The sequence below is a fragment of the Pelecanus crispus genome, chromosome 2 (assembly GCF_030463565.1).
Source record: "Pelecanus crispus isolate bPelCri1 chromosome 2, bPelCri1.pri, whole genome shotgun sequence".
Classification (NCBI taxonomy): domain Eukaryota; kingdom Metazoa; phylum Chordata; class Aves; order Pelecaniformes; family Pelecanidae; genus Pelecanus; species Pelecanus crispus.
The window spans coordinates 102268499-102293876 of NC_134644.1; the positions used below are offsets into that span (position 1 = coordinate 102268499).

The 25378-nt window shown below is 39.2% G+C and overlaps 1 protein-coding gene across 1 annotated transcript in view; it reads right to left on the bottom strand.

Moving 5' to 3' along the window:
• MOCOS (molybdenum cofactor sulfurase) overlaps window positions 1–25378 on the bottom strand; it is a 237960-nt gene that overhangs the window by 201242 nt on the left and 11340 nt on the right. Inside the window, exons 2-3 of the mRNA XM_075705959.1 lie at window positions 7806–7895; window positions 5083–5149 (exon numbers count right to left, since the gene is read on the bottom strand). Coding sequence (XP_075562074.1) covers window positions 5083–5149; window positions 7806–7895 — 157 coding nt within the window. The remainder of the gene's footprint in view (window positions 1–5082; window positions 5150–7805; window positions 7896–25378) is intronic.

The following is a 25378-nucleotide window of genomic DNA, read 5'->3' on the forward strand; positions in this document are numbered from 1 at the left end:
TCCCCGCAGACACAGAGGCCATCAGGTCCCTGCCAAAAGAGCAGCTGAGGAGGCAGCAAGACCGTGTGCATTTAAAAAATGTGAACTAACATGGTGGCCTGAATCCAAATAAGCCTGTACCACTCCCTCTACTCTGAATGTTATTTAGAGAGCAATGGCACAGCAAGATCACTTTTAAACTTATTCTCCCTTGCTTCTTTGTCACAGCCACATTATAAAAGCAGATTCCTGAGTTTTTCTTCTCAATTGGGAAGGAAAAAAATTAAAGGTCATATCCACCCTTTTTCAGATCTCTTTACAAAACACCCTCTAACCACCCATACAAATTAAACTCAGAATTGCCCAGAAGCATTTCATCCTTTGTGTTCATAAACCAGTAATCTTGACCTCTAGATTTTAATTTACTTTACTGAAATATTTATTTCTTTCAATAAATGACACATTCCAGATTTGGCTCACTCTGTAACAAAGATTACTCAAAGAGCATGACCATGAATGTACAAATTTTATTTACTGCAATCTCTTCATACAAACCATGAAGGTATAAAGCTGACTATCAGAAGAGTAACAGACAGCATTAGCAAATCCCTTTCAAAAGCTTCAGATTATCAAGTTAATAGTTAATGAATTTATTAAAACAGAGATGAAAGTCGAGGAGCAAAGTTCCAAAGTAAACCAGACTGATTTCATTGGTTCTTAAACCAGGCTCCTGACTCATTAAAAAGTAACAGTACCTGTTACCCTGTCCAGAAGCTTTTTACTACCTTGCATAGGATGGCAAAGAGTAAACCCACCAAAAGTAATGGATTGACTCCTAGAAACAACTGTTTATAAAATCGAGTCCTTTGTCTTCATTTTAAGTTTACTATCCATCCCACTAGCTTTTTTCTTTTAGTGCTAAGAAGAAAAAAAAATAGGTGCCCACAGTTGCAAAACAGGCTAGGTGTGGCCAGGAGAAAACAAGAAGCATCTGCACCAAAGCCATTGCTTTGCTGTCGCTCAATGTGTAACAGAGCACAGAGTCCGGATATCAGCCAGCTCACTGTGAGCACACTGGGATTGTTTCATTGCACACTTAACGTAAAATCATTTCATGAACCATGAGGAAAAAGATCACCCCTTTTGCCTATTATCAAGCTCTTCCGAAAAAACTATCCATTATTCATAATTATCTTTCAATGCTTCTCCCGTTTGCCATGTACAGAGTCACCCCAGTGAGCACTGTCTCCTTTTGCTAGACTTCACCGACTGGTATTTCAGACTTGCCCTGGCACCTGAGCAGCAGGATCAGGAAAAGCAGCATTTGCAAATGGTGTTATAAAACAAGCATGCAAAAGGGCTGAACCATCCTAGTTTTGAAACAAGGCTTTCAAGTTGATAGGTACCATTAAGGAGGACAGGATGCTGCACTCAGATGTCACTCATCCATACGGTCTCCCGTCGATGACCTTTGCAAAGGACAAATCAATACAAAGCAGATACTGTATCTACCATTTCTTACTGTGTAGGAAAGGTCAACCAATTTTCATGTATGTATCAATTCTAACATTACTGTTTTCAGACACAGAACTGCTTAAACCTGGGAATAAAGAAAAAATTCTTATCTTGCATATAGCACCATTTCAGAATATGTGATAATTTAAAAAAAAGACTTGGAATGGAAACTTATTTCATAAGCAAGGTATGATGCTTATAGAAGGAATGTAAAACTTTACCTTACTATCATGAAATGATCTCTACAAATACAATGTAAATGACATTATAAGCAGCATTTACAAGACTGCTTCCTTAGCAAAATCTGGTACCACCTGTGTGTTTTACCACAGAAGAAAATATTTTTTAAAAATATTAAGCCATTTACATTCATTTTGTGCATGCCTGCTGTACCTTTTTTCATTTGTATGTACAGGCCACAGAGATTATTCTCCTCTTATAGTTCACTTAGATGGTATATTTTGAGAGAGGCCTTTACAGAAATACATGGTTTGGTTCTATAGTTAAACTTGATCCCATTTAGCTCAATGCCAAATCCTTTTAGCTTCAGTGAGAAAAATCTATAATACACATATTGCCACAGTCTAGGAGGTGCCTGATGCTGAAATCTTAGCTGAAATTTCTTGCTTTTTTTTTATATATATATTTGAATTCCCAAAGTATGCTTAAGTTTAACATTTCATAGTACCTGGAAGTTCAAGGATGAACATCAAAACTCTATTAAATTCAATAACACTGTGTTTAAATGAAAAAGGCATCCTGTTGCATCTCTTAAACACACCACAAACATAAAACAACACTAAAACTTCAGTCTGGCTCTGGTTAGAAGACACTGCCGCACTATTTGATATTGCAAGTGTAAGATCTACAAGGACAATGTTTTAAAATATTCAGAAAGCTAGTATTTTAAAATGGTTGCATATGGGAAAAGGGTTATTTAATACCCAATGTAATGAATTTCTGAGTTGCATTATCTCTGCAGCATCGTAAGGAGATATTGCATTCATGTTCTTTAGCTGTACGGAAATGGAGCAATGGCATTTCCATACATCCGTAAGCAAAGTCATAAAAAGGATCTATAATCTTTTGATACATACATTTAATACATTTAGGTAAGGTTTATTACAGTTCTTGCTTCCTCTTTTCAGCGTCACTCATGGTTAATGTAGAGATACACAGTATGTTAAAAATCTCTCAGCAGTTCATTTCAAGTAAAGAGAAGCAATGTTTTTAAGAATAAAATAGTTATTTTTACTCTTACTGTACTTAGGTTGGTCAAGAGGTAAGCCGTTTCGATTATTGTAATTTTGTAAATCATAGAAAACAGACATTGACTCAAATATTTAATTATTTATGTTATTTTCTTGCAAATCCATGTTCCAAGAGTGGTTTCTGTCTGTCAAGCAAATAGGAAGGCAAAACCAAATCATACAGCTTTGTACTGTGGAACAGTGTACAGATTAGGAAAGTCTATTCTGATGCTACTATCACCAATATCGACAAATATAAATCAGAAATTAAGCTTTGTGTTTATTTTTAATTAGTTGCTTGTGTCATCTCATCAGAAAATCAAATTAAAAAATTTAAAAAAAATCATATTGTCTTGGAGTCAAACACTGAAAAAAAGCCATACTTCTGGCTGCAGCCACGTGCCAAAAGCAGAGTTATAAGCAAGCAATTCATTTTAAGATTTCTGAAACTACCCGCTGAATTATTCTTTCACTGAGGAAATCCAGTCTATGCGCTGTGATACAGGACAGAGCTGCCTCTCTCCCTGTCTTGTCGTATTGCTATTTTGATTAGCTGCAATGGCATGGAAGTATAGATTTTTAATATACTTTTATTGCCTTTTAGATAGATGACTTACTGACAGTGGTTTTGGGGCATTTTCTTCCTGAATTTTTATGACTACGCCTTTTTGATGACTGTGCTTTTTAAATTTTTATTGGGGAATAATGGCTGAATTTCTATAGGGACAGAAGACAAATTCTATTAGGTGTAATACTGAAAATGTTCATTTGGATGGAGAGGACTTTTTTTTTTCCAAAAGGGAAAAAAAAACAACCCCAATATAAACATGGTATGATTCTTGTCATCTCCCATCCTGCTCTTATAAAAGTCTCACACTTTTTTAAAGCAGGATCCAAAACAAAACAAGCTGAAGATGTCAGCTCTTTTAAAGTAATCTATATAAGTTACACAGTGGAAGTCTATTTCCTTACCCTCTAACAATGAAGAACACAGAGTACAGCAGTAATTATTCTAGAAACAGCTATGCTTTCTACTGTGCCTTCATAAGAAGAACGATTAAATGGCAACACTGAAATATCACTGAGAGTAAACAGAAATTAGAATGCTAATGCTGCATGTGAGCACACTGGTATGCTCAGGAGACTCTGCAGGGCTGTAGGTATTGCTGTACCTAGCTGTAAGTGTCTGCTTTTGAAAACAGCTATTCCTCATAGATAGTCGCTTTCATTTCTTTTGGCTCTACATTAATAGGTTGTCATCCTGCACAGCATAAGAGAGGGTAACGAAAGAAGCATAAATAAATACTTTCTCCAGAAAGTTGGTGGCGGGGGAGCAAACAGGTTATAGCCAGCTAGAAAACTTGGTTTTTTACATCCTTATAAAAGTGCAGTCAGAGAAAAAGCAGCAGAAGGGTGTAAGCCAGATTTTCTTCATTACAATGATGAACATTACGATACTATAGTTCCATTGCTATTGATCTGAATTCTGTGACACATTTTGGAGAAAACTTTGCTCTTAAGGGAGATGATAAAGAGGAATCCATGATACTTCTTTCCGTCTACAGAGAGTCCTATTAAAAGCAGGCAAATAAAATCAAAGCATACATACTCTTCAATAAAGACATAAAATAGCAAGAGTTACCTAAAAAACCCCTCTAAAACCAATAACCAAGTACCTAAGTACTTGTATATTTCTTCGTGGTGTAAACTAATGGCAAGAAGTGTACTTTCAGAACATGCTATCCTGAACTTTCAGGGGGATACCTTATTTAGAGATTCAGTTCACTTTCTGGCCCATACCCAGAAGCCCCAACGCTCAATTTCACCTTTTCTTTTTGCTCTTAAAAAATACACTAAAACTACTTTAAAAGGTATTTTATTACTCCAACAGATGTAAGCACCTGCTGTAAAACAAGGTACACATTCCCATAAGATTTTTATAAATTCTCACAAGCCATTATACCCTATTTAATTTCATCTGCATTTTAACCATGTCCTTGCACTTAGTTCCACCTTATCATCTTACCATACCATCTTACTTATAATTGCTTTTGAGATTCCAACTTCTATGTCTTCATTAAAACTGTGGACTTATATTACAGCACTAATTTAACTACAGGACTTTGAGAATTGGGGCATCTGGGAGAAAAAGAACTGACTTTGTCCAACACTTGACTGTCCAAATACCTTGCGTTTTAAAAGTGAAGTGTTTTCTTTAGATGTGACAGATGACCCTCAGAAAATGACATCACACCGAAGTCATCAAAACAGCACAGGCCTAATCAAAATGAAAACTATGAAGTGCATCATACAACATCTGAAAGAAAGATTATTCTACCTGTATCGGACATGCTCGATTGTGTCATACGTCAGCTTGCTGCTGATATTCTGACTATGAGGGTTGCCTAGGAGACAACAGAAATATAGAAGTTAATCATTAATCACAATTTTTCTATTAATTTTTTCTTTTATCAAAGTATTACACCAAGCCAGCCTGAAAAGATGACAAAGACAGATTTAACGTATACTTCACAGCAATGCCCTGAAGGTCCTTACAGCAGTTAGTCAAGAGAAGGGACATATAACAGAAGAAAGCAATTATGACATCTAGATCTCTTACTAATACTTAGGCAGTTCCCTTAAAAAGAAAATGCAACTGCATATGCACAAATGTACTAGGAAAATCTACAGGCAGAATGCACAAATGTATTTGTGCACCAGCTACGAAGCAATTTAGAAGAGACAGCATCGGGAGGTAATAGACATTCGTGATTGGACACCAGGACTAACCCTGGTTTTTTTACTGTCTGAAATTCAAGTAGCTCATGAAAATATAAATTTCAGTGCAAAATCGGTAGCCACCTTCGCACAGCTCAGCACGCGCATGTATTAACAATTAAGACATCACATAAGAAGGACATGAATTTATCTTTTTGAGCAAAAAACATTACAGCAATATCCACACAGGCACAGCACACTTTCCTATTAGTAAATGCTTAAAGAACATGCCTGAACAGTTTGGAAAGAGAACAAGACAAAAATTGCTATATTAATACAGTTTTTGCAGTGGGCTGCAATATTAGCTACTCTCTTTTTAAAATTTCAAAATCACTCTGCTGAAAGTTAGTGAGTGAAGGTGTTAAAAAGAACAATAAATTTAGAGCTCAAACCCAAAATCTAATACCTAGACTTTTCATGCCTGATGTTGCATTTCTGTAATTTCCAGTTCAAATATTCTCAATTTAGAAGTGAGAATCTCTCTTACTTACATTCCTTTCCCTCATTTACACATGCAACAGCTAAACTGCAGTTCTTTGGGCCTGTGGATTATCACCGAGAAAATAAAAGAAGCTGCAAGTCAAAATCCCCCTTCACTCACATCTGTGTCTGTTAAATTAACTCTTTTTATACAACAGTTACTGCCCTTAGAGCATCAGAGATGTAACTGGAAAAAAAGAGATTTGACCATACTAGAGCTCGTTATCATTTTAGATGAAAGCAGTATTAAAAAAGATACAACTTGTTCTCCCATAGCATTATAGATACTGTGCAAATCTGCTCCAAACTGGCAGCATACTATTTCTATTCACAAGCACTCAATTGGTTCACAAATTTAATTTTTTTTCTGCCACAGATGGTACTTATTATAAGGGTTGGGCCCAATGTTGTTTGAAATAACTAAGATCAAAGTGCACACATTTTACTTTACAATGGCTGTAGTGACAGAACATTAATTTTAATATCACTGACATGCACCTGAAGAGGAGATTTTGAATGTAATCAAATCAACGTATCTTGTTATAACAGAAAAAAAAAACTATCGCTATCAAGAACAACATCTATTTTGTACTGGAATTTAAATCCATGTTCTGGATCCTGGCCTCACCAACATTCAGGAAACAAGAGAGGGGAATGACACGTACAATGGCACATTGAAAATGAAAACTACCCAGAACTCTCAAGTGGCTTGCCCAGGTGATAAGCACAAGTGTGTTGGTGCTTGGGTGAACACAGTTTTCTTTTAAAGCAGTGGTACCTAGTTCCCAAGTGAGGAATCACTTTGCTCTATGTATGAGGGAGCATAAGACAGACACAAAACTAGCAAAAAGGACACATAGCCCACAGAGAGTAACACACAATAAGAAATTTTGATTACTTCAGTGGGACTACTCACAGCATTATATAGATAATACAGTACAGTATATTTTTTTTCTGGTTGAGCATGAATCACTCTAATGTAAATTGTATCACACGGTAACAATATTTCCTAAACAATGGATGCTGCTGCCTTTGTATAAAAGCACATTCAGTGTGTGGTTCTCGGCTAGATAATAATGCTTGAAAGAGATGAAAGGTTTAAGTAGAGGATCTGGGGATGAAGTACTTGTAGGTGGTGCTGAAGTGCCCATGTCCACAGCTGAGATAGCTAAATCTCCACCCAGATATTGCATGGTTCTGTAGATATTTTTACTCACATTCTTATATGCAAGATTGCTTTAGCAATACACATCCTTTTTTCTGAGTATGCACCTAAGTCTAATAGTCTGGGAGAGGTATAGCACCTATTCCCTGCCTAAATTCATTTGGGATCGTTGAGCTAAGCTTTCTTCTAAATAAAATGCTTGTACTGAACCACAGTATAAGCTCCCTGTGATGACTCTCACTGAGAAGGGGGGTGGTTCTGGATTCTGATCCTTGCATAAGAAATTGTTTTTGCATTTTGTGCAGGGGAAAAAAAAAAAAAGACTGAACAAACAGTGCTCAGACCTACACTGTATTTGTTTATCTCCAGCAGGGTGCCCTAACCCCTGCGCAACAGAGTCATGCTCCCTTTGATTTTTCTTCTTCACCAACACAGACATGTCCTTGGCCACCAAACAACAAAGCTAGGGGTGACACAAAGGGACTATGACTCCTTTGTAAAATCACTGGTCTTCCAACTGCTCTGTAGCGGTGTTAAAAAACCCTCAGAAGTACTCTTCCAACAGCTCAAGAGGCACAGTTTTGATCTGTTTAGACGGAAACTTGAGAAGACTAATGGGAACACTCTTTTGCACTTACCATAAACGTTGCTTCTGAGGTCATCAGTAAAAGCTTTAAGTAGACTCTCTGGGAAAAGTGCTGAACCGGCATGGTCGAGGTAAGTAATCCCTAAAATAAAAATAAAATTACTAGATTCAATTTTTAAAATATTTAATTCCATTTTCTCCCACAGACTACATTGTGAAGTGCACCATTCAAACACCCCTAGTGCAGTACCCCACACAAAAAGTCAATTTCCCTAAACTTCCTGGGGTATAATATTTCTCTGCCTGACTTTGAGGCCTCTACAGCTCTCAAAAAACGCTTCTCAAATATGTTCCAATAGTCAGGCAATATTCACAGCAAGGCATCTTTCATTCACTAGCAGAAAAAAAAAAGGAGGATACAATAGAAGCCCAACGTTTTGATTGCATCTTTATAATTTTTAATTAAAACCAAAATATTTTAAGAGGTCCTTCCTTTCATGTTTAAATTACACATTCTTTGGAAGAGAAAAATCTTTTTGTTCTGCCTGTACAAGACTGAGCAAGATGGTGTCTTCAGCCACAGTACCTTGTTACTCCTAGACACTACTTATTATGAAAACTACTATGACCACAATGATAATAATTATTATTAATAGCAACAACAATAGTAGTGTTGCCTCCCTGCTGACAGATGAAGCAACTCTCAAGAAGAGTTCTCTCTCAAGAACTGACGAGGCCTAAATCATGCTTGAAACCCAAAGACAGGACTAGTTTAAGTTTTAATGTATTTAAATATTTCTTGCCATTCTGCTGCACGTAGTATTCAATTCACTTTTAAAATCTCCTTTTATATTATTAAGCTATTGCAAAACTTTTAAATAAAAGCTTATTGGAAATGAAGGCTTCTTCATGTTTGGCCATTTTAGATTTCTTAATCTTCAGCAATTATTCTTCCATTTCTCCAGTGTGTTTCATGCCCTTTATTAGTTTTTTCATTTCACTTACCTGAAATATTTCAACCTATTTCAAATTTTAATAATGATGAATATGATTAAGATTAGAATTTATTAAGCATTTTACAGGTCTTCCCTTTCCACAGGGATTTAAAACTGAGTTAAGCTTTAAACGAGAAGCCTTGACACTTGGAAATATATATAATTATGTATTATGTTGCTATAGTAGTGATTCAGTAGGTAAAGATGTGAGGCAGTGCTAATGATAAAAGCAATCTGGACACCCATGCCTTCTCTTATTTTTGAAAGAGAAAAGCCCTCCCCTGCCTTAAGATTTCCCCACTTAGAGCGTCTATCAAAAGCAGAACTTTTAACGATGGCTTGAAGGTAGTCAAGGAAAAGTGTTTTGAGGAGATTTGAGAGGAGGAGGGTGGAAAAAAATGGATTGATTTATTAGATGTACAGACTTCTTAGGTTTCTACTTTTTTTTTTTTTTTTTATCCTAGAAGGTTTCTCCCAAGCAGTATGAAGCGGAACATACAAGCATACGGGGGTCAAAATGCATATGGGGGTCCACCCGGCCCAGTTTCTGACAGGAGAGGTTACAGCTGCTTGGCTCACCCCCGAAACACAGGGGGGTCGGAGGGCGAGAGGCCCCAGCGAGGGGACAGCAGCAAGGGGACCGCAGCGAGGGGACTGCAGCGAGGGGACCCCAACAAGGGGACTGCAGTGAGGGGACCCCCCAACAAGGGGACCCCAACGAGGGGACCCCAACGAGAGGCCCACAGCAAGGGGACAGCAGCAAGGGGACCCCAACAAGGGGACCGCAGCGAGGGGACCGCAGCGAGGGGACCCCAACAACGAGGGGACCCCAGCGTTCCCTCCAGCAGGTCAGACACTCACCATGGCCGCCCTGCGGCACGCTGCCTGCCCGAGAGCAGGGCCTGCCGCGCGGCCCGCAGCTTGGCACCAAAGGCCTCCGCTCCGAGGGGGAGTACGAGCGGGGAGTAGGAGCCGCAACCACCACCATCGGGGCCCAGCTCGATGGCCGTGGTCAGGGAGATAAACAACCCACTGGCTACAGCTGGGAGAGCTGGGAAAGGCCACCATAGAGTTGAGAAAGGGAAGGGGCAGTCCTGAGCCAGACACAGAGGGGAAGGACTGCCGTCCCGGAGGCGGCCATGCCGGCCAACACCCCCTCGCAACAAAGCCCGCACAGAGACGCCATTTCGCTCATTAGCTCTTACGGGCACCGCAAGCACAGCCTAGTGACGCTCCTCCGGAGGCAGACAACTGCCTTTTTTGGATTCTTCGGGCCCTGAGGAGGCTGACAGCACCGAAGTGATAATGCACCCATGCAGCACGAGCAAAAAGCAGGCAATCGGCTGAGGCGCCCCAAAACACAGACCATCCACCAACATGGGGACGGGCGCTTTCCATCCCGACAGATGCTCCTGTGAGGGAACATGGGCTAAAACGTCTCTAGGTAAAGACCCCCAAGCGGTTTTTGCGAATTTGATTCATTATGTAGCTAATTACAAAGTACAATATTGCAGTTCTGTGAAATGGAGGTAGAAAAACCAGGTGGTCATTTTTTAAATTCCTCCTCTGGGTACATAACTTCGAAAATGTGGGAGGACATTTGGCTGAGGAAGGAAAAATTATTAATTCTTAAACTTTTATTTTATCTTTAATGCTGCTGTTTAACTGAAAAGACAGAACAGCATTTAATACTCTCTCAACTGCCCGAAAGAAGAAACAGGCTCTCTCATCATTTGAGACTGTACCGAAACAAACATCTTTTCTGCTATTGCACTTTTATGCTGTAGCTTTTTTCTTCCTGTCTTATTTCAATAAAGCTGTATTTTTAGAGGAAAGGAAAAAAATGTGGCACATGCATAACACCGACAAAGGAAAGAACATTAATAACTTTCACTGTGCTTTTCCCCTGGTTTAATAACATTTGCTATTTTAACTTTATTGAATGCACATTAACCAAAGAGATTTGTCAGTATATACAGAATAATACAGTTCCCCCTGTTTCACTGTGGTATTCGGTATATAGGCTGTCAGCACTATGAAATTATACTATTTACGGAAAGTAACAGGAGAAAGAAAATATAGTATGATCAACCCAAAGAAAATTAAAATGCAACATCTATCAGGACGTGGTTTCATTGCTCGGGGAAAACGTAAAATTAACTTTTAGGTTAATTTACATACTACTATCTTTGGAATGTGTAACTGACTTCATCGATCTAATAATATACCAACTATTTGATAAAATCACTTTTCAGAAGTAGGTTTTTTTACAGAAATATCAAAAACCATTCAATGTGTCAGCATTAGTTATGGAAAGTTATTCAGCAAGACTATCAGTTCATAAGCTGTAATATTCACATGCTAATATTCTTGCAGATTAATTTTACATGGGGAACTCTTTGGGAACCGACGTGGGCCAGTCTGTCCTGATGAAAAAAGGCCCAGTCCGGCTCTCTGCTCTCCTTCTGTGCCACAATTCACTTCTTGATAAAGCATCCACCACCTCTGCGTACCTGCCTTGGCTCTTTGTAAAACTTCACATGCACATGCACATACAGCCCCAAAAATGCCAGGGGACCATTCAGTTTAACAGAACATTCCTATCTTTTAAATGAAAAAAGATAACGAAAATTTAATTTGGAGCATTTTTAAATTAGAGTTTAAGAGCAGAGGAGAACACTGGACTATACATAGTCTGACTGCCTGCAAAACACACAAGGCAAAAGGAAACTACACAGATTTAACCTTTTGGATCCAAAATACCTGCTTCTGACAAAAGCACACTTTCCTAAAAGGTGATTCTGCCTAACTTTGAAGAAAGTTAAATACATCATGTGATGAACTGAGAGTAGAACAAGGAGGTTACGTCTTTATTAAATCTTTTAGTAATTATTAGGTTATATACGCCTACTACCCAGAGGACGGTCTAGAGGGAGAGGAGCACAGAGAGACCATGGATGCACACCCTCCAATGGCCTGCTGGCATATGAAAGAGTAAGCTTTCTCCTCTTTCCACCCCACCTGTAAACCCATGCCTGGTCACCCAGCTCCTATCCTGGCTAAATTATTGCTACTTTGGTATTATGTAGTCTGCTCTTTTAACCCCTGAAATTGTTCTTGGTGCTATACATTTCTGAACTTTGACTGACTGAGTATAATTTCCAAAAATAACTTATTTACCTACATTGCATGTGGCTGCCCCATGTCCACCTCCTTAACCTTTTGCCATCCTGTGATTCTACCATGGTCACCAAAACAAGCCGACCTGCGCTGTGGTTTCACAGATTATTTCTGACAGCCCCAGCGCTTCAAAATTCCTGCACTCCAGCTGCTTAGAGGCTGCCAGTTACATTGCCAAAAGTTTCATAATGAAGAATGAAATGTGTAGTTATAAGGCAGCAACTGTACATAATTATGAATTTTGATTGGCGGATATAATTGCAATTCAGTGAGATTATATACACAATATTACTTGGAAAGTAGATACAGCCAATGCCCCGGGGAGACAGTATATATCTTAAGTACAGCAATATTAACAAACCCAGTATGAAATACATTATATGAAAACAAGCTGAGGGCAAAATAAAGCATTATCTGTCAAAAGATAAATATGAGAGATTTTCATACACCAAAACAAAAACAAGAGAAAACTGGAACAACCAAGTGACAAAATGGGGAGGAGAGGGCTCTACAGAGGTTGTAGACAAATGTAATATCCTTTGGATATGGTGAAGTTTAAACAGATAGTATATAACATCAGGTACCTCAGGTTATTGCAGTCATCTAAGTCAGATGCCCTTTAGAGGTAGCTCCTTCTTTCCTTTGACTGCATAAGAATTTAGCTCCCATCAGGGATGCTCCTGAATTAAATGTCAGAAGTAGTTTTAGCTATGTAATACATATAACCTTCATAAAAGTGCCTGAAATCTCACGATGATACAGGGCATGGTACGCCCACACACTGTACAGACAGATAAAGATCCTAGTTCTGCAAAACCATTAATGAAGTACTTCAAAAGCAAAAAAAAAAAAAAAAACCAAACCAAAAAAACCCCTAATACAGCTTGAGATTTGTTTTTCCTGTATATTCTCTGGATTAAATGTTTAGTGAATATTGTTATCTGTACCTTCAGTTCCTGTTTGGCATCAATTTGGACAAAAACTATCAAAACCAGAGTATGTTTTCTGAATAACAACACGCCTCTCACCTAAACACTCCTGCTCTGCTAGACAAGGTAATGCTTTGTTTCCCTTGCTTAGGGCCAAGGAGCTCTTCAAAAGACCACAAAAGCATAGTGCTTGATGGACAAGGCCATAGATGCCCAAAGCCTGAATAGCTACCATGCAGTTAAAGGAGACACTGTTCCTCAGCCTGATTTGACTTAAATTGCTACAGGCACACAACTCGACCCAGGTGCCAAATGCTGATCCGCACTGGACTGTGAGCAACCTGGGTAACAGTATCAATATTCTAAGGGCCGCTAACAAGTTACTGAGTTCTGTGAGAAAGTGGTGTTTCATTAACGTATTTTAGTGTTTGACTTGACGGACTGATTACAAAAAGCAAAGCATGAAATGTGCAATTACATTTATCTGTAATAAGTTCTCATTATTTTTCTCCATGTGCTATTGGCTTAGCATTATTTGCTGTCATTGCATTATTACCTACAGCAAAGCAGACAGAACATTAAAACAGTTTACAGTCAATACCATACACCCACCCTCTTTGCTTGCTGTACTTCTCAGCAGGGGCCATACCAACTCCACAAAAGCTATTCGGGTGGATAGGGTTATTCCAGTAAGCACTGGCACTATTCTATGTACATAAGCCCCTACTTGCAGCTTATAGTTTACAGCTTGCTGCTGTTGAGGTCTATGTGAGCACTAAGAAAGCAAGGATTTCACATTTATTAAGAAGTCCCATCCAACCCTATGAAATGTATCTTTCACAGCTGCAGAAAAAAAAAAATTACATGCCATCAAATTTAATCATTTGCCAGCTCCTGTGCTAAATGAGACCACAGTAAAGGGATCAGTCAGCACCCACCTTCATCCATGTGGCCAACCTGTAAGACACAGCTTTATTCAGTGCTCACTTTTTGCTCACTAGGATGTGATTAAATATCGACTGCAGTCAGTGATTCTGTTTCCACAGACACCTTTAATGGGTTGTGCTCCAGAACAGCTGAAGCCTTACCTGTGGGCATGAATCAGGGGTACCTCAGCTACATGTGATTAACATACTGCAGCCAACCGTCTCATCATCTTTGGATGAAATATAAATCACAAGTGATTCATATTTATGCAAGTCTTCAAACAACTGTAGCTCACCCAAACCGAAACTAGCTTTCACACCTCCCTAGCGAACATACTACTGTCTTTTAGTCTCTTTTTTTTCCCTTCTTTCTCTCTGATGCAATTGATCAAATGAAAGAAGAGTTGAAAGAGAACATATTCCCCATTCATCTATTACTGGAAAATGCTTTTGTTGGTTTTGCTGAAATTTTCACAGAAACATTCACTTTTGTGTAGGAAAGAGGCATTCAGCATTTCCACTGGAGATGAAAACACGATGCTAAAAAGCAATGTTTAAGGAATCTTAATAATAATCGTTTATAATAGTGGTCATTAGCTAAACATTCTAGTAGCATTCTGCCACTCTACTTTGCTTCCCATTCTTCCCATAAAACAGCCACAGGCTTACAACAACATGTCAAGATAATGTTTGAAACTGACTTTTCTAGTCAGTTCTATTTCTTGCTCTGTGACCTGAACTAATTGGATTCATATAAAATCTGGGACAAATTAGTGACTCTAAATATTCCCTGCAAAATATATCAAATGAAATGTGCAGTGACCTATAGAAGGCCTTTTAAATTATTTTATGGGTTTCCAAAAACACTAGGAGAAGACAAACTAAGTTCAAAATAACAGCAAAACAAAAAGTATCGCCTTTCTTCTCCCTTTTCTCTTAAAACTCATTTCATTACACAGAAATACTCAAATCGCTACGCGCTTCTGGGAGCTAGAGCCTTGGGTTGAACATGCAACCACAGCAATAATTAAACACTCGCATGAGAACTGGTACATGCAATGAACAGTGAACGACAGACAGCAAAATGGGTGTTCCCAACTGTTGAGGCCCTGCAGAAGTACTTCCCAGCTGGCATTTCCTCTTGATGACAAGAGGATGTGCAATGCCTCGTTCTGCAAACACAACGGTACCTCCCTCTGCTGGCTTTTTCCAGCAAAGAGGCGAGGCTGCTACTGCAAACCAGTAACAGTTATGCTCCAGTGGAAGTTTCTGTCCTGCTTTTTAGAATCATAGAATGCTTTGGGTTGGAAGGGACCTTGAGAGATCATCGAGCCCAACCCCCCTGCAGTAAGCAGGGATTGAACCTGTGAACTTGGCGTTATTAGCACCATGCTCTAACCAACTGAGCTAACCCACACAAGGTTCCCCACAGACAGTTACAGCCCTCGATTAATTTGTGCTGTCCAGCAAACAGTCTGTTGCCAGGAACAGACAGTGAGGATCAACTTCAGGAATATAAGCGTAAGAGAAACATAAGTTTCCCTTCAGCACAAATTAGGACTATCTTTCGGAGACAAACATGTAAAACTGAATAACCATGTTACGAAGAGGAACTGAATGCATATTCAAAGACTGTGAAATGAAGAAAGTGAGGACCATTGGCTAGAACCCCACTCTCATAAGACGAGAGGTCTGAGAAGATTCTCCTGGCCCACAGTGACTAGTCCTTTGCTACAACTGATGACTACACTTATCAACCCAGCTACTTCCATCTGAAAAATTGGTAGGTTATTAGTCTACCTTGCTCAGACCAGAATGGTGCTTCAGAATCGCATCCTCCTAGTAAGAAACGACATCTTAACCTCTAGACTATGTTTTTTCACAGTCAGTGTATTCTCATATTTCCCCTGTCAGCATCTTTTTGCTTTAATACCTATCTTCACCCACTCGGCTTCAACAGGTATTTCTCCCTTGACAAACCAGTAGCACCTCTCCACCTGATCTGGCTAAAAATGCCATCTTCCTTTATTTCTAATGCATGATAAACCGGACAACCCACTCCAGTCTCAGTAGCACTTCTTCCGGCTGGAAGTGCTTTCTTGGTGGGGGAGGATAGGTTGGAGAGCATGGGGTGGGGGAGCAGAACACACATTCCAGAAAAAGATCTCAGAATTCTGGAACACTAATTTTCCCTAACTTCACTGGAAAAATACTTTCTCAGACCAATACACCCATATCTCTTGGCTTACACTCCTAACTGTTACTCCTTACTTGGTTTATGTTCCTAATTGTTCTAGTAGTCAGAAAAAACAGCATTATTAAATCAGGGAGAGGTTTAGTGCTTGAAAAGTCCATGTATAACATTTGACCAAGATCTCCTGTATCACCTTTTCACCAGTAACCAGTCACCAATGTAAAATGAAACCACAAACAGGAAGGAGACAGACAACAATTTTTCAGTGTGCTTTCTATAGCGGGAAAAAATATTAAGTATAGAAGTTTCAGTATCACTTCTGGGTAACTACTTAAGATTTAATATAATGTATGGTGGGATTTTCATTTTAGTAAGACACAGAAATACCGAGATTTTAGTAGGGAGATAGGAAGTATGCATGAAAAACTATGTATAAGCTTTTCTAGTGCATATGTATTGGGTTAATCTAAACATTTTTCCATCATAAAATCTTACGGCCACAAAACAAGCCAGTTTAACTTCTACTTTATAGTAATTTGATCCAAGCTACTACCTGAAGTGAAACTTACTCAACTATAAACAGACCAATCTAAACGATAAGATTATGCTCAACTGCTTTACCTTTACTGAGGTTCACAGACTGCATTAGATATATAGACGTCAATAATACAACTCATTAAATAAATTTATTTCTTATTTTTGGATTTTTTTTAAAATAAGAATTATTTTGTAAAATTTTTCAGGCCTGACTGTAATTTCCTAATACCTCCACAAACAACGTAATACCTCAGTACAAAAAGCATCACCTAATTGGAAAACAAGATTTTTCCCACTCAAAAAAATACATATCTAACAGACACAAACAGGTTTCTGTCAATATTTTAATAGGAATATAATTATACATAGGCATAAATGTTCTGTTAATACCATATTATATTTGGCCTAACTTAGTTTCTATCTTATTTTCCATTTACGAGGGGTCTTCCCAAGCATAGATTCAAAGTGTTCAACAACCATTTCCAAGAATATGCTAGGAATGAAAAAGTACATTTATAAAAAAATAATGTTATAGTAAACCATGGGTTTAATTCTGAAACAGTATGACAACCGCAGAGTCTCGTTAACTAGGTCTGACAAAAATAACAAAATACCAGCTTCCTAATGACTAAGGCTGAACGCAGCAGTATGTGAGAGAAATCCTGCCTAACACAGGCCTGCTTTTAATAGGAATAACAGCACGCAGCTTCCAGATATTCTATTTTTTTAACTTCACTGACGTCTGGCATGTTACAGCTTACTAAAAGAAAAATAAAAATCACTTGAGCTGTTGACACAAGCACATAGTTTATGACCCTCTTTCTAAGGGACTGTTACCATGTGACACAGGTTTTGGAGGTTTGGTCATTACTTTGGACAGCAAAAATCCACTGCTGGTTACTGCCATACAGCTGCTTAGAAGGAGGAGTTTCTGGCTCTTCCAGAGACATTACCTTGCATTGGGTACAGATATTATCATTTCAGAGGTCAGGTGCTCTGACCTCTGAAGGGCTGCAATGGGACAAAAAAAGTCTTTTACAAAGTCCAGTGAGTAAAAGGGAACGCAAGGGAAGCCTGATTTGAGTTTTCAGCTGTACTACAATGAATAACCGGAGCAGAACTTTGCCTTCAGGTCAGAGAGACCTCACCTTTGTGGAAGAAAAGCAGGCTCCATTCAAACATAAGAACATGCATCAAGGTCTGATTCAGAGCTTTTGAAGTAATTATGAGGCTCTGCTGAACTCTGTATGAGTTAAACCATTAACAAATACGCTATAATCAGCACTTCCTAAACACACTGCACTGATCACCTTTTTGGTTCCCAGCCAAGTTAAAGAGCTGGGCTATGATCTGCACAGAAGTTTAAATGACCTTTGAAACAAGTGAAATTTTCCTTTCCTGAATAAGATATGCTGGGCTGCTTATACTGCCGTCTCCTCATATGGCATCTACAGGACATCTTCAGTCTCTGGGGTATGCCTGCTCTCTCTGGAGGTCCACGTATCCACTAAAAAAGTGCAACATTTTTAATAATCCATCAACAAAAGGAGTAGGAGGGCTACAATAAGAGGCAACAGCAACAGAATCTCAAAATGACATAAACCAGCTTACTAGAGTCAGTTAAATCAAACGAAGAACTGCTCCAGAAGTGTATTCAAGACATCCAGGTGATTGAGTGTTTCCCCTAAGAACATATTATACACCTTTATTTACAAATATGCACAAATATGCCTGTGTATGCAGTACTGAGATGGTTGTATGAATATATGTACGTAAGTATCCCCTTAAGAGGATAATTAGTGTTTTCATGTTGCTTCTTGTAGCAGAACATAAGGAAAAGCAGATGTGAATCTGGAGAGTCTCTTCCCTTACAGCTTTTTCACCTTCTCTTCTCTACCACTTCTCTAACTGTACATTTTGATATTTTTGGCAAACAGATAACCCAGAAGTCATCACAACTGCTTTCAGTCTCACTTAATCAAGTCTACAGAACAGCATCAACACTCAACAAAAACAGTAACAACTTTTGGTAACATACCAAAGTTAGGGTTTTTTGTCAGGTCGTCTTTTATTAAAGAAAGAAAAGATACTTCATCTTAAGCATCTCCTCCCTTCCCCCCAAATAAGACCGACCAAAACAAAGGTATCTAAAATATCTACGTTAACCATAGTTATTGGTGGATACCTTTGAAGAGAGTTAGGCAGACTTCTAACTTGAATTGGCATTCAGTAGAGAATTTTAGTACAGGGGACTAATTTCTAATGCTGTTCAGCTCAATGCAAGTCCATTCAGTCAACTACTCTTCTTTGCACCTTTACTAGGTTTATTGGGGTGCTCTATGTTTAATCAAAGTAGGATTTGTGGCACCTGTGAAGTTAATCCGATTTATGCTACTACTCACTGCTTGACCAACCTGATCTTCCTGCTTGACCAACCTGATCTCCTTTTATGACCTGGTGACCTGCCTGGCAGATGATGGAAAGGCTGTGGATGTCATTTACCTGGACTTTAGCAAAGCTTTTGACACCGTCTCCCACAATATTCTCCTTGGGAAGCTGGCAGCTCATGGCTTGGATGGGCGTAGTCTTCGCTGGGTAAAAAACTGGTTGGGTGGCCAAGCCCAGAGAGTAGTTGTAAATGGAGTTAAGTCCAGTTGGCAGCCAGTCACGAGTGCTGTTCCCCAGGGCTCTGTTTTGGGGCCAGCCTTGTTTAATATCTTTATCGATGATCTGGATGAGGGGATTGAGTGCACCCTCAGTAAGTTTGCAGATGACACCACACTGGGTGGGAGTGTCGATCTGCTGGAGGGTAGGATGGCCCTGCAGAGGGACCTGGACAGGCTGGACCGATGGGCCGAGGCCAACTGGATGAGGTTTAACAAGGCCAAGTGCCGGGTCCTGCACCTGGGTCACAACAACCCCATGCAACGCTACAGGCTTAGGGAAGGGTGGCTGGAAAGCTGCCTGGTGGAAAAGGACCTGGGGGTGTTGGTAGACAGCTGGCTGAACATGAGCCAGCAGTGTGCCCAGGTGGCCAAGAAGGCCAACAGCATCCTGGCTTATATCAGGAATAGTGTGGCCAGCAGGAGCAGGGAGGTGATTGTCCCCCTGTACTCGGCGCTGGTGAGGCCGCACCTGGAATACTGTGTCCAGTTTTGGGCCCCTCAATACAAGAAAGACATTGAGGTGCTGGAGTGTGCCCAGAGAAGGGCAACCAAGCTGGTGAAGGGTCTGGAGCACAGGCCTTCTGAGGAGCGGCTGAGGGAACTGGGGTTGTTTAGCCTGGAGAAGAGGAGGCTGAGGGGAGACCTTATCGCTCTCTACAACTACCTGAAAGGAGGTTGGAGTGAGGTGGGTGTTGGTCTCTTCTCCCAAGTAGTTAGTGATAAGACAAGAGGAAATGGGCTTAAGCTGCACCAGCGGAGGTTTAGGTTGGAAATTAGGAAAAATTTCTTTATGGAAAAAGTGGTCAAGCATTGGAACAGGCTGCCCAGAGAGGTGGTGGAGTCACCATCCCTGGAAGTGTTCAAAAAACGGGTAGATGTGGCACTTCGGGACATGGTTTAGTCTAGTCTACCCTTGATTGGCTTAGTGTGGACTTGGTAGTGTAGGTTAATGGTTGGACTGGATGATCTTAAAGGTCTTTTCCAACTTAAACGATTCTATGATTCACTAAGAGAATACAAGTATCTAAGCATCTTGAACCCAATAATAGACTGACTCTACTGAACAAATATACAGAATTTCAAGTTTGCAAACAACCTTCCAGTGGATACTTTTACCTACAAATTGGGTTTTGCAGTTGCTCCTCTTTTTTTACAGACCCAGCAATAAAGCAATTACAACTTTATCCCAATTTTATAGCCATACAGCTAAAGAATATTTTGCTGCATTTCACTGAATGATGGTATAATTCCTCTCGTTTAAAGGGCTTCTTTCAATACTAATGACATTAGAAATGAAAGAGAATTATAATTTCACCATAAATTATTCAAAGTACTAAATACAAATGGCCTCATTAACACTAGACTAGCATTGAGAATGAATAAAAGATTATGCATGGAAAAACAAATATTCCACAGTTTCCCTAATCTCTGAACTCTGAGCTTAAAATCACAACTCTGCCATGACACCAGCTATTCTGTTTTGCCTCAAGGCAGCTGAGAAAACATTATGCACTTAAAAATCAAGATCTTCCCCCACAAAATGTATAGTCTTGCCATATTTGAATAAATGACAATATCAGACACAACATTCATACAACATATTTTATTCAGTTTATGACACAAGATACTTGAAAATACTATCTAGATAAAAACACACATAGCACACACTGCCTCCAGTCCTGACTACAGGATTGGATCCTGAATATGAGTACCAATTTCATATCTGGAGTCTCCATAACTATTAAAACCACACTGAAGTGCTGGAGTTGCTGGAGTTCCCTACTCATGCTAAAGCCTCATCCTTCTTCATAGACCACTTGTACCGATGCTGTACAAACCAGAGACTGCTGAACACACCTATTCCTTACATGGGTAAAGGACGTCAGGTGGCAAGTTGAGAGTTATGCAAGCTAAGAAATTCAGGAATTGATTCTGTAACATGAATCGAGGATGGAGAGGAATTTTAAGTGAAGTGAACATTATTTGTGTCAGTGAATGATCAAATTAATAACCGACAGTATTATCATAAATGGAAAAGTAATAGTAACTTTCTAATATTTCATAGCTAATTTCTGTGCTGTTAATCTTCAAACACTTCCTCAGACTTGCTTGCCTAAAACCATAACTAGAAGTCATATGACAGAATACTATCGAGTTTCTCTAATGAGCTCTTATTATATACTGAAAATTTCTACTTTTTGTTGAATTTCTGCTTGTGGACATAATATTACCATATTTCCCCAAAGCAAGTATGTTGAAGGCAACAATGGTATGTTTAGTTCTTATCACTTGCATTTTAAAGCTACTTATTTGTCATTACGATGAAATTCATTTGTAATTCCTGTTTATATTTAGCAAAACTGCAGGAACATATTTTACCAAAAGGATCACCCAGGAGATGTAAAAATGAATCACCTAAACATATCAAAAACACCTTCTAAAATAGTTAGTAAAGGTTCCTAGTGGAGCACAGAAAGGCCAAGACATGGGTCAGGGGTTTGGAAAATGTAAGGGAAAAGATTATAACTCTAAGCAAAGGAAGCACAAAATCAAATGTTTAAATAAAAATTTAAATTTTAAAATTGGTATGTTAGGGTGCCCTCATTTGTGACCTTAGTTACAGTTACCTCAAAAAGGACCTGATTTTCAAAGAACTGTAAGATCACATCCATTGTAAATCTGATTCAGCCAGATGTCTCAATCTGCCCCAACACCTTTCAAATTAGAGTATCCAACATTCAAACAATTAAGGGGGAAAAAAATCTTGGTCAAAATATTCTGACACAATGATAACTCAAAGAACGCATCTAACCAGTGTATACAATAATTGTTTCTACATGTTTCATTCCAGATCTGTTTAGTTCTAAAAACTGCTCTCCCAAAATTTGTGTCATAAATAACCAGAATGGGAATGATCCCTATTACAACGTGTAGTCACCACCGTAACACAATTAATGGCTCCCCAATAGTCAACCCAGAACGAACCCAGGCAATTAGCTGCACAGACATCATGCAGGTTTCATGTGAGAGAACTGTTTTGACAAAGTTTGTTTCCAGATGGACAGTGATCCTCAGTGTTCTATCTGGTACTTTATCTCCACAGAAAGTCAGGATAAAGTGATAAAGTGAACCTCATGAGATCAGTTATTGCAGTGTACACAGCTTTTTTTTTTTTTTCCCCCTACAGGAGCACAGTATGGCTTCCCTTCTCCAACTTGTGCTAACAGAGGGATGTAAGAAAGGCGTTAAGCGTAAACTTCTACCCATGCCCACCCCACTCTGTTTCCCACCCCTTCCCCCCTACCAACTTGAAATACTTTTATTTCTTTCTGCTAAGGGAGGTGACTGTTAGGCACTTAGTGTTCTCACCACAGTGAGACTAAAATTCCTGGATTTATATATATACACACAGACCCATTTATGTATATTTAGTTATGTTTGTATTTTTATATATACCCATTGTAATGACTGTTCAGTGGAGAGACAGTAAGAAACAATCAGTTTTGATAGGACTAGGTTGTTGCTTATCTGACTTTTTTTCTAGTGTTTCATTTTTTCTCATATCATACTCCTGTCTACAAGCTGGGAACCCCAACCAAACTATATCCAGAGGACTACATTAGACTAGACTGCTGTTTTGTCCTGTGTCATTCCACAAGGAATACACAGCGCAGTGAAGTAGATTCAATGCACACAACATTGCCCATAGCTCATTTACAGTAAGAGCCTAAACAGTATGGTTTCTCCTCTGGACTCAGCTATTTCTGTTCTCAAACTACAGGGAAATTCAATCTACAGCCCAAAAAAATGGAGATGCAGAGTGACTACAAAGACCACAAGTCAGGTAGAAAGATGGTTAAAAAGAAGTCTAAAAATTCATCTGTTGTCCTAAAGGAAAAACCAAGAGAGCTCCCTTCCACTGCCCCCTGTCATGTCCCAAAGCTCTTTATAACTATATTATAAATCTCAGTTTTACTCATTTGAAAAATTCTCACGCTCTTTCAGTACAATCCATGTAAGAACTTAATAATCTTTAAAGCCAAAGCAAGTTCTATAAACGTATCACTTAGGAGGCATTTGAAGAAGTTAGAAACAGCCAAAGGCAGATTTTCCCCCTAACTTCCTAATGCCCACTCATTATAAATAGTTTTACATGTAGCATTGAAATACAAAATCTGAAGAGATCATTGTAAACTAACTGCTATTTGATCAGTTCAGTGCATAATCACATTTCTACTATGAGCATGAAAGGAAGCAGAAGCCGAAGTGACTGATACTAGATGTTGTATGTACCCACAAGGTATCTAGCATTCAGATTTGAAGATTTGATCAGGCACTTTTGGAAACATGACAGCTGTCATGAGATTATTTGGCACTGTTTTCCCCACTTCAGTGGCACTGAAGTTTATCCAGGAAGCGTTGCAGTGTAATCCTCATGACACTTTACAAGTACACCTATCATTCTCTGTATTTGCAAAAATGGAAGAAAAACTGATTAAAGTTCTGATGGTAACAACTATTTAATCTCTCAGGAGCTGTCACGCTCAGTGATGCAAAGCTCGGAGAATCGACCTAGTGCCTCCAAACAAGCATTGCACACTGCGAACTCTGCAACACTCCACACATTTAAAGGAAGGGAAGTTTTCATAATTTTTTTTTTTTAATGAGTAGCTTCAGCTCCCATGAGCTGAAAAGCTGGCTTCGCCTTACATTAGAGCTAATCGGAATAGAAATATTCCAACGAAAGCAGGTGTTTTTAAATTTGACATTGGGGGGCAGGGAGGGGATGATTTTTCCCAAGCCTTGAAAAACACCAGATTGAAAGGAAATGCGGTAAAAAAAATTTTTGTGTAACGCAGTAGGTTTTATAGTTTTTCATCGTTATCGAAATACTCAACCTCATACTATTACAGGCTTCTGTGGATAACCACGAGGGTGAGTTATAAAGGGGAGAAATAGATGGCTTCACTCCTCAGAGAGCATTTCACTGGACTAGGCCCACTCTTCAGGCAAGTTGATAGTGAGAAACAGGGGGTGGAGGGAGGGTTTGTTTTTGCACAGCCTGCATCTCAAGGAGGGTCCCCATAGTGCCGGAGGAAGGCTTCATCTTCTGTGCCCAAATCTCTCCCAGCGGGTCGGATGAAGCCAGCGTGATGGCAGTGCACACCAAAGACAGTCCCTGGTTGCACAGCCCTGCGGTGCAGTGAGGCTTTCTGTGCTCTGCAGATGAGCTTCACTGAGCGTGAACATAAGGCAACTCCTAACAAAACCATCATTACTTCCTTCCTTGCTCCCAGAAGTCTGCTTTCTACGCAAGCACTAGTTTATCACCTAAAGATCACTTTAAATCCTGTTTTCCAAACAAAAAAGCCTAAGCCTCTAAAGAAATAGAACACGGAAAGTTGAAGACTAAACTTGAAAATGAACTATGAAATTTACTATTGAAATGGCTTTTTGTGGTAGGAAAAGGAATATTAAAGCAGCTTACTTTTTGTCCCCAGACATCTGTCTCCTTTCCCCCTTACTCACACCCATCCTCTTCCTTCAGCTCATGTTTTACAGACACTGAGAGGCTTTAAAGAATGCAAATATAGTGGGAATCACCACTCATGATCAACCCCTCTCAAGGAAAATATTTCATGGTATCAAATCCTAAACTGTTGTGAACCAAAAAAACCCCTGTCACAGTTTTTCTCCCTTCCTTCTGTACTTGTGCTCTTGGTGAGCTTGGAGAAATACTAAGACAGTTCACTGATCAAACATTAACTGGACAGTTAATAATCCTTAAAACAGAGGACTTAATTTCATTAGTGGAAAAAACTTGGCATGGACATATGCTTCGGTGAAATCAGAAATAGTTGTAAACAACAGAATGGAAAGGAGTTTGTGAGTCCCGCTCACAGGGGCTGCTCTGTCCCAGTAAACAAAGAAAGGCAGCTGCGGTGCAGTTCAGATGTGGTGTTCTCCTTATTTCCTTATTTTATCTTCAAAATACACCTTTGCAGCCATCCCTTAAAGGTTATTTTTGCATTTTTAATGTCTCATGCATATAATGTCATGTTACACAAAACATGTCTTACATGTTTTTCATGGTTTTCAGTTTATTTCTTATGTACTGCGAGCCTTCCAATTGCCTTGTAATTAATTTAAATGGCATATGATTTTCTTCACTGGTAGTAGTATTAACTTACCTTCTCT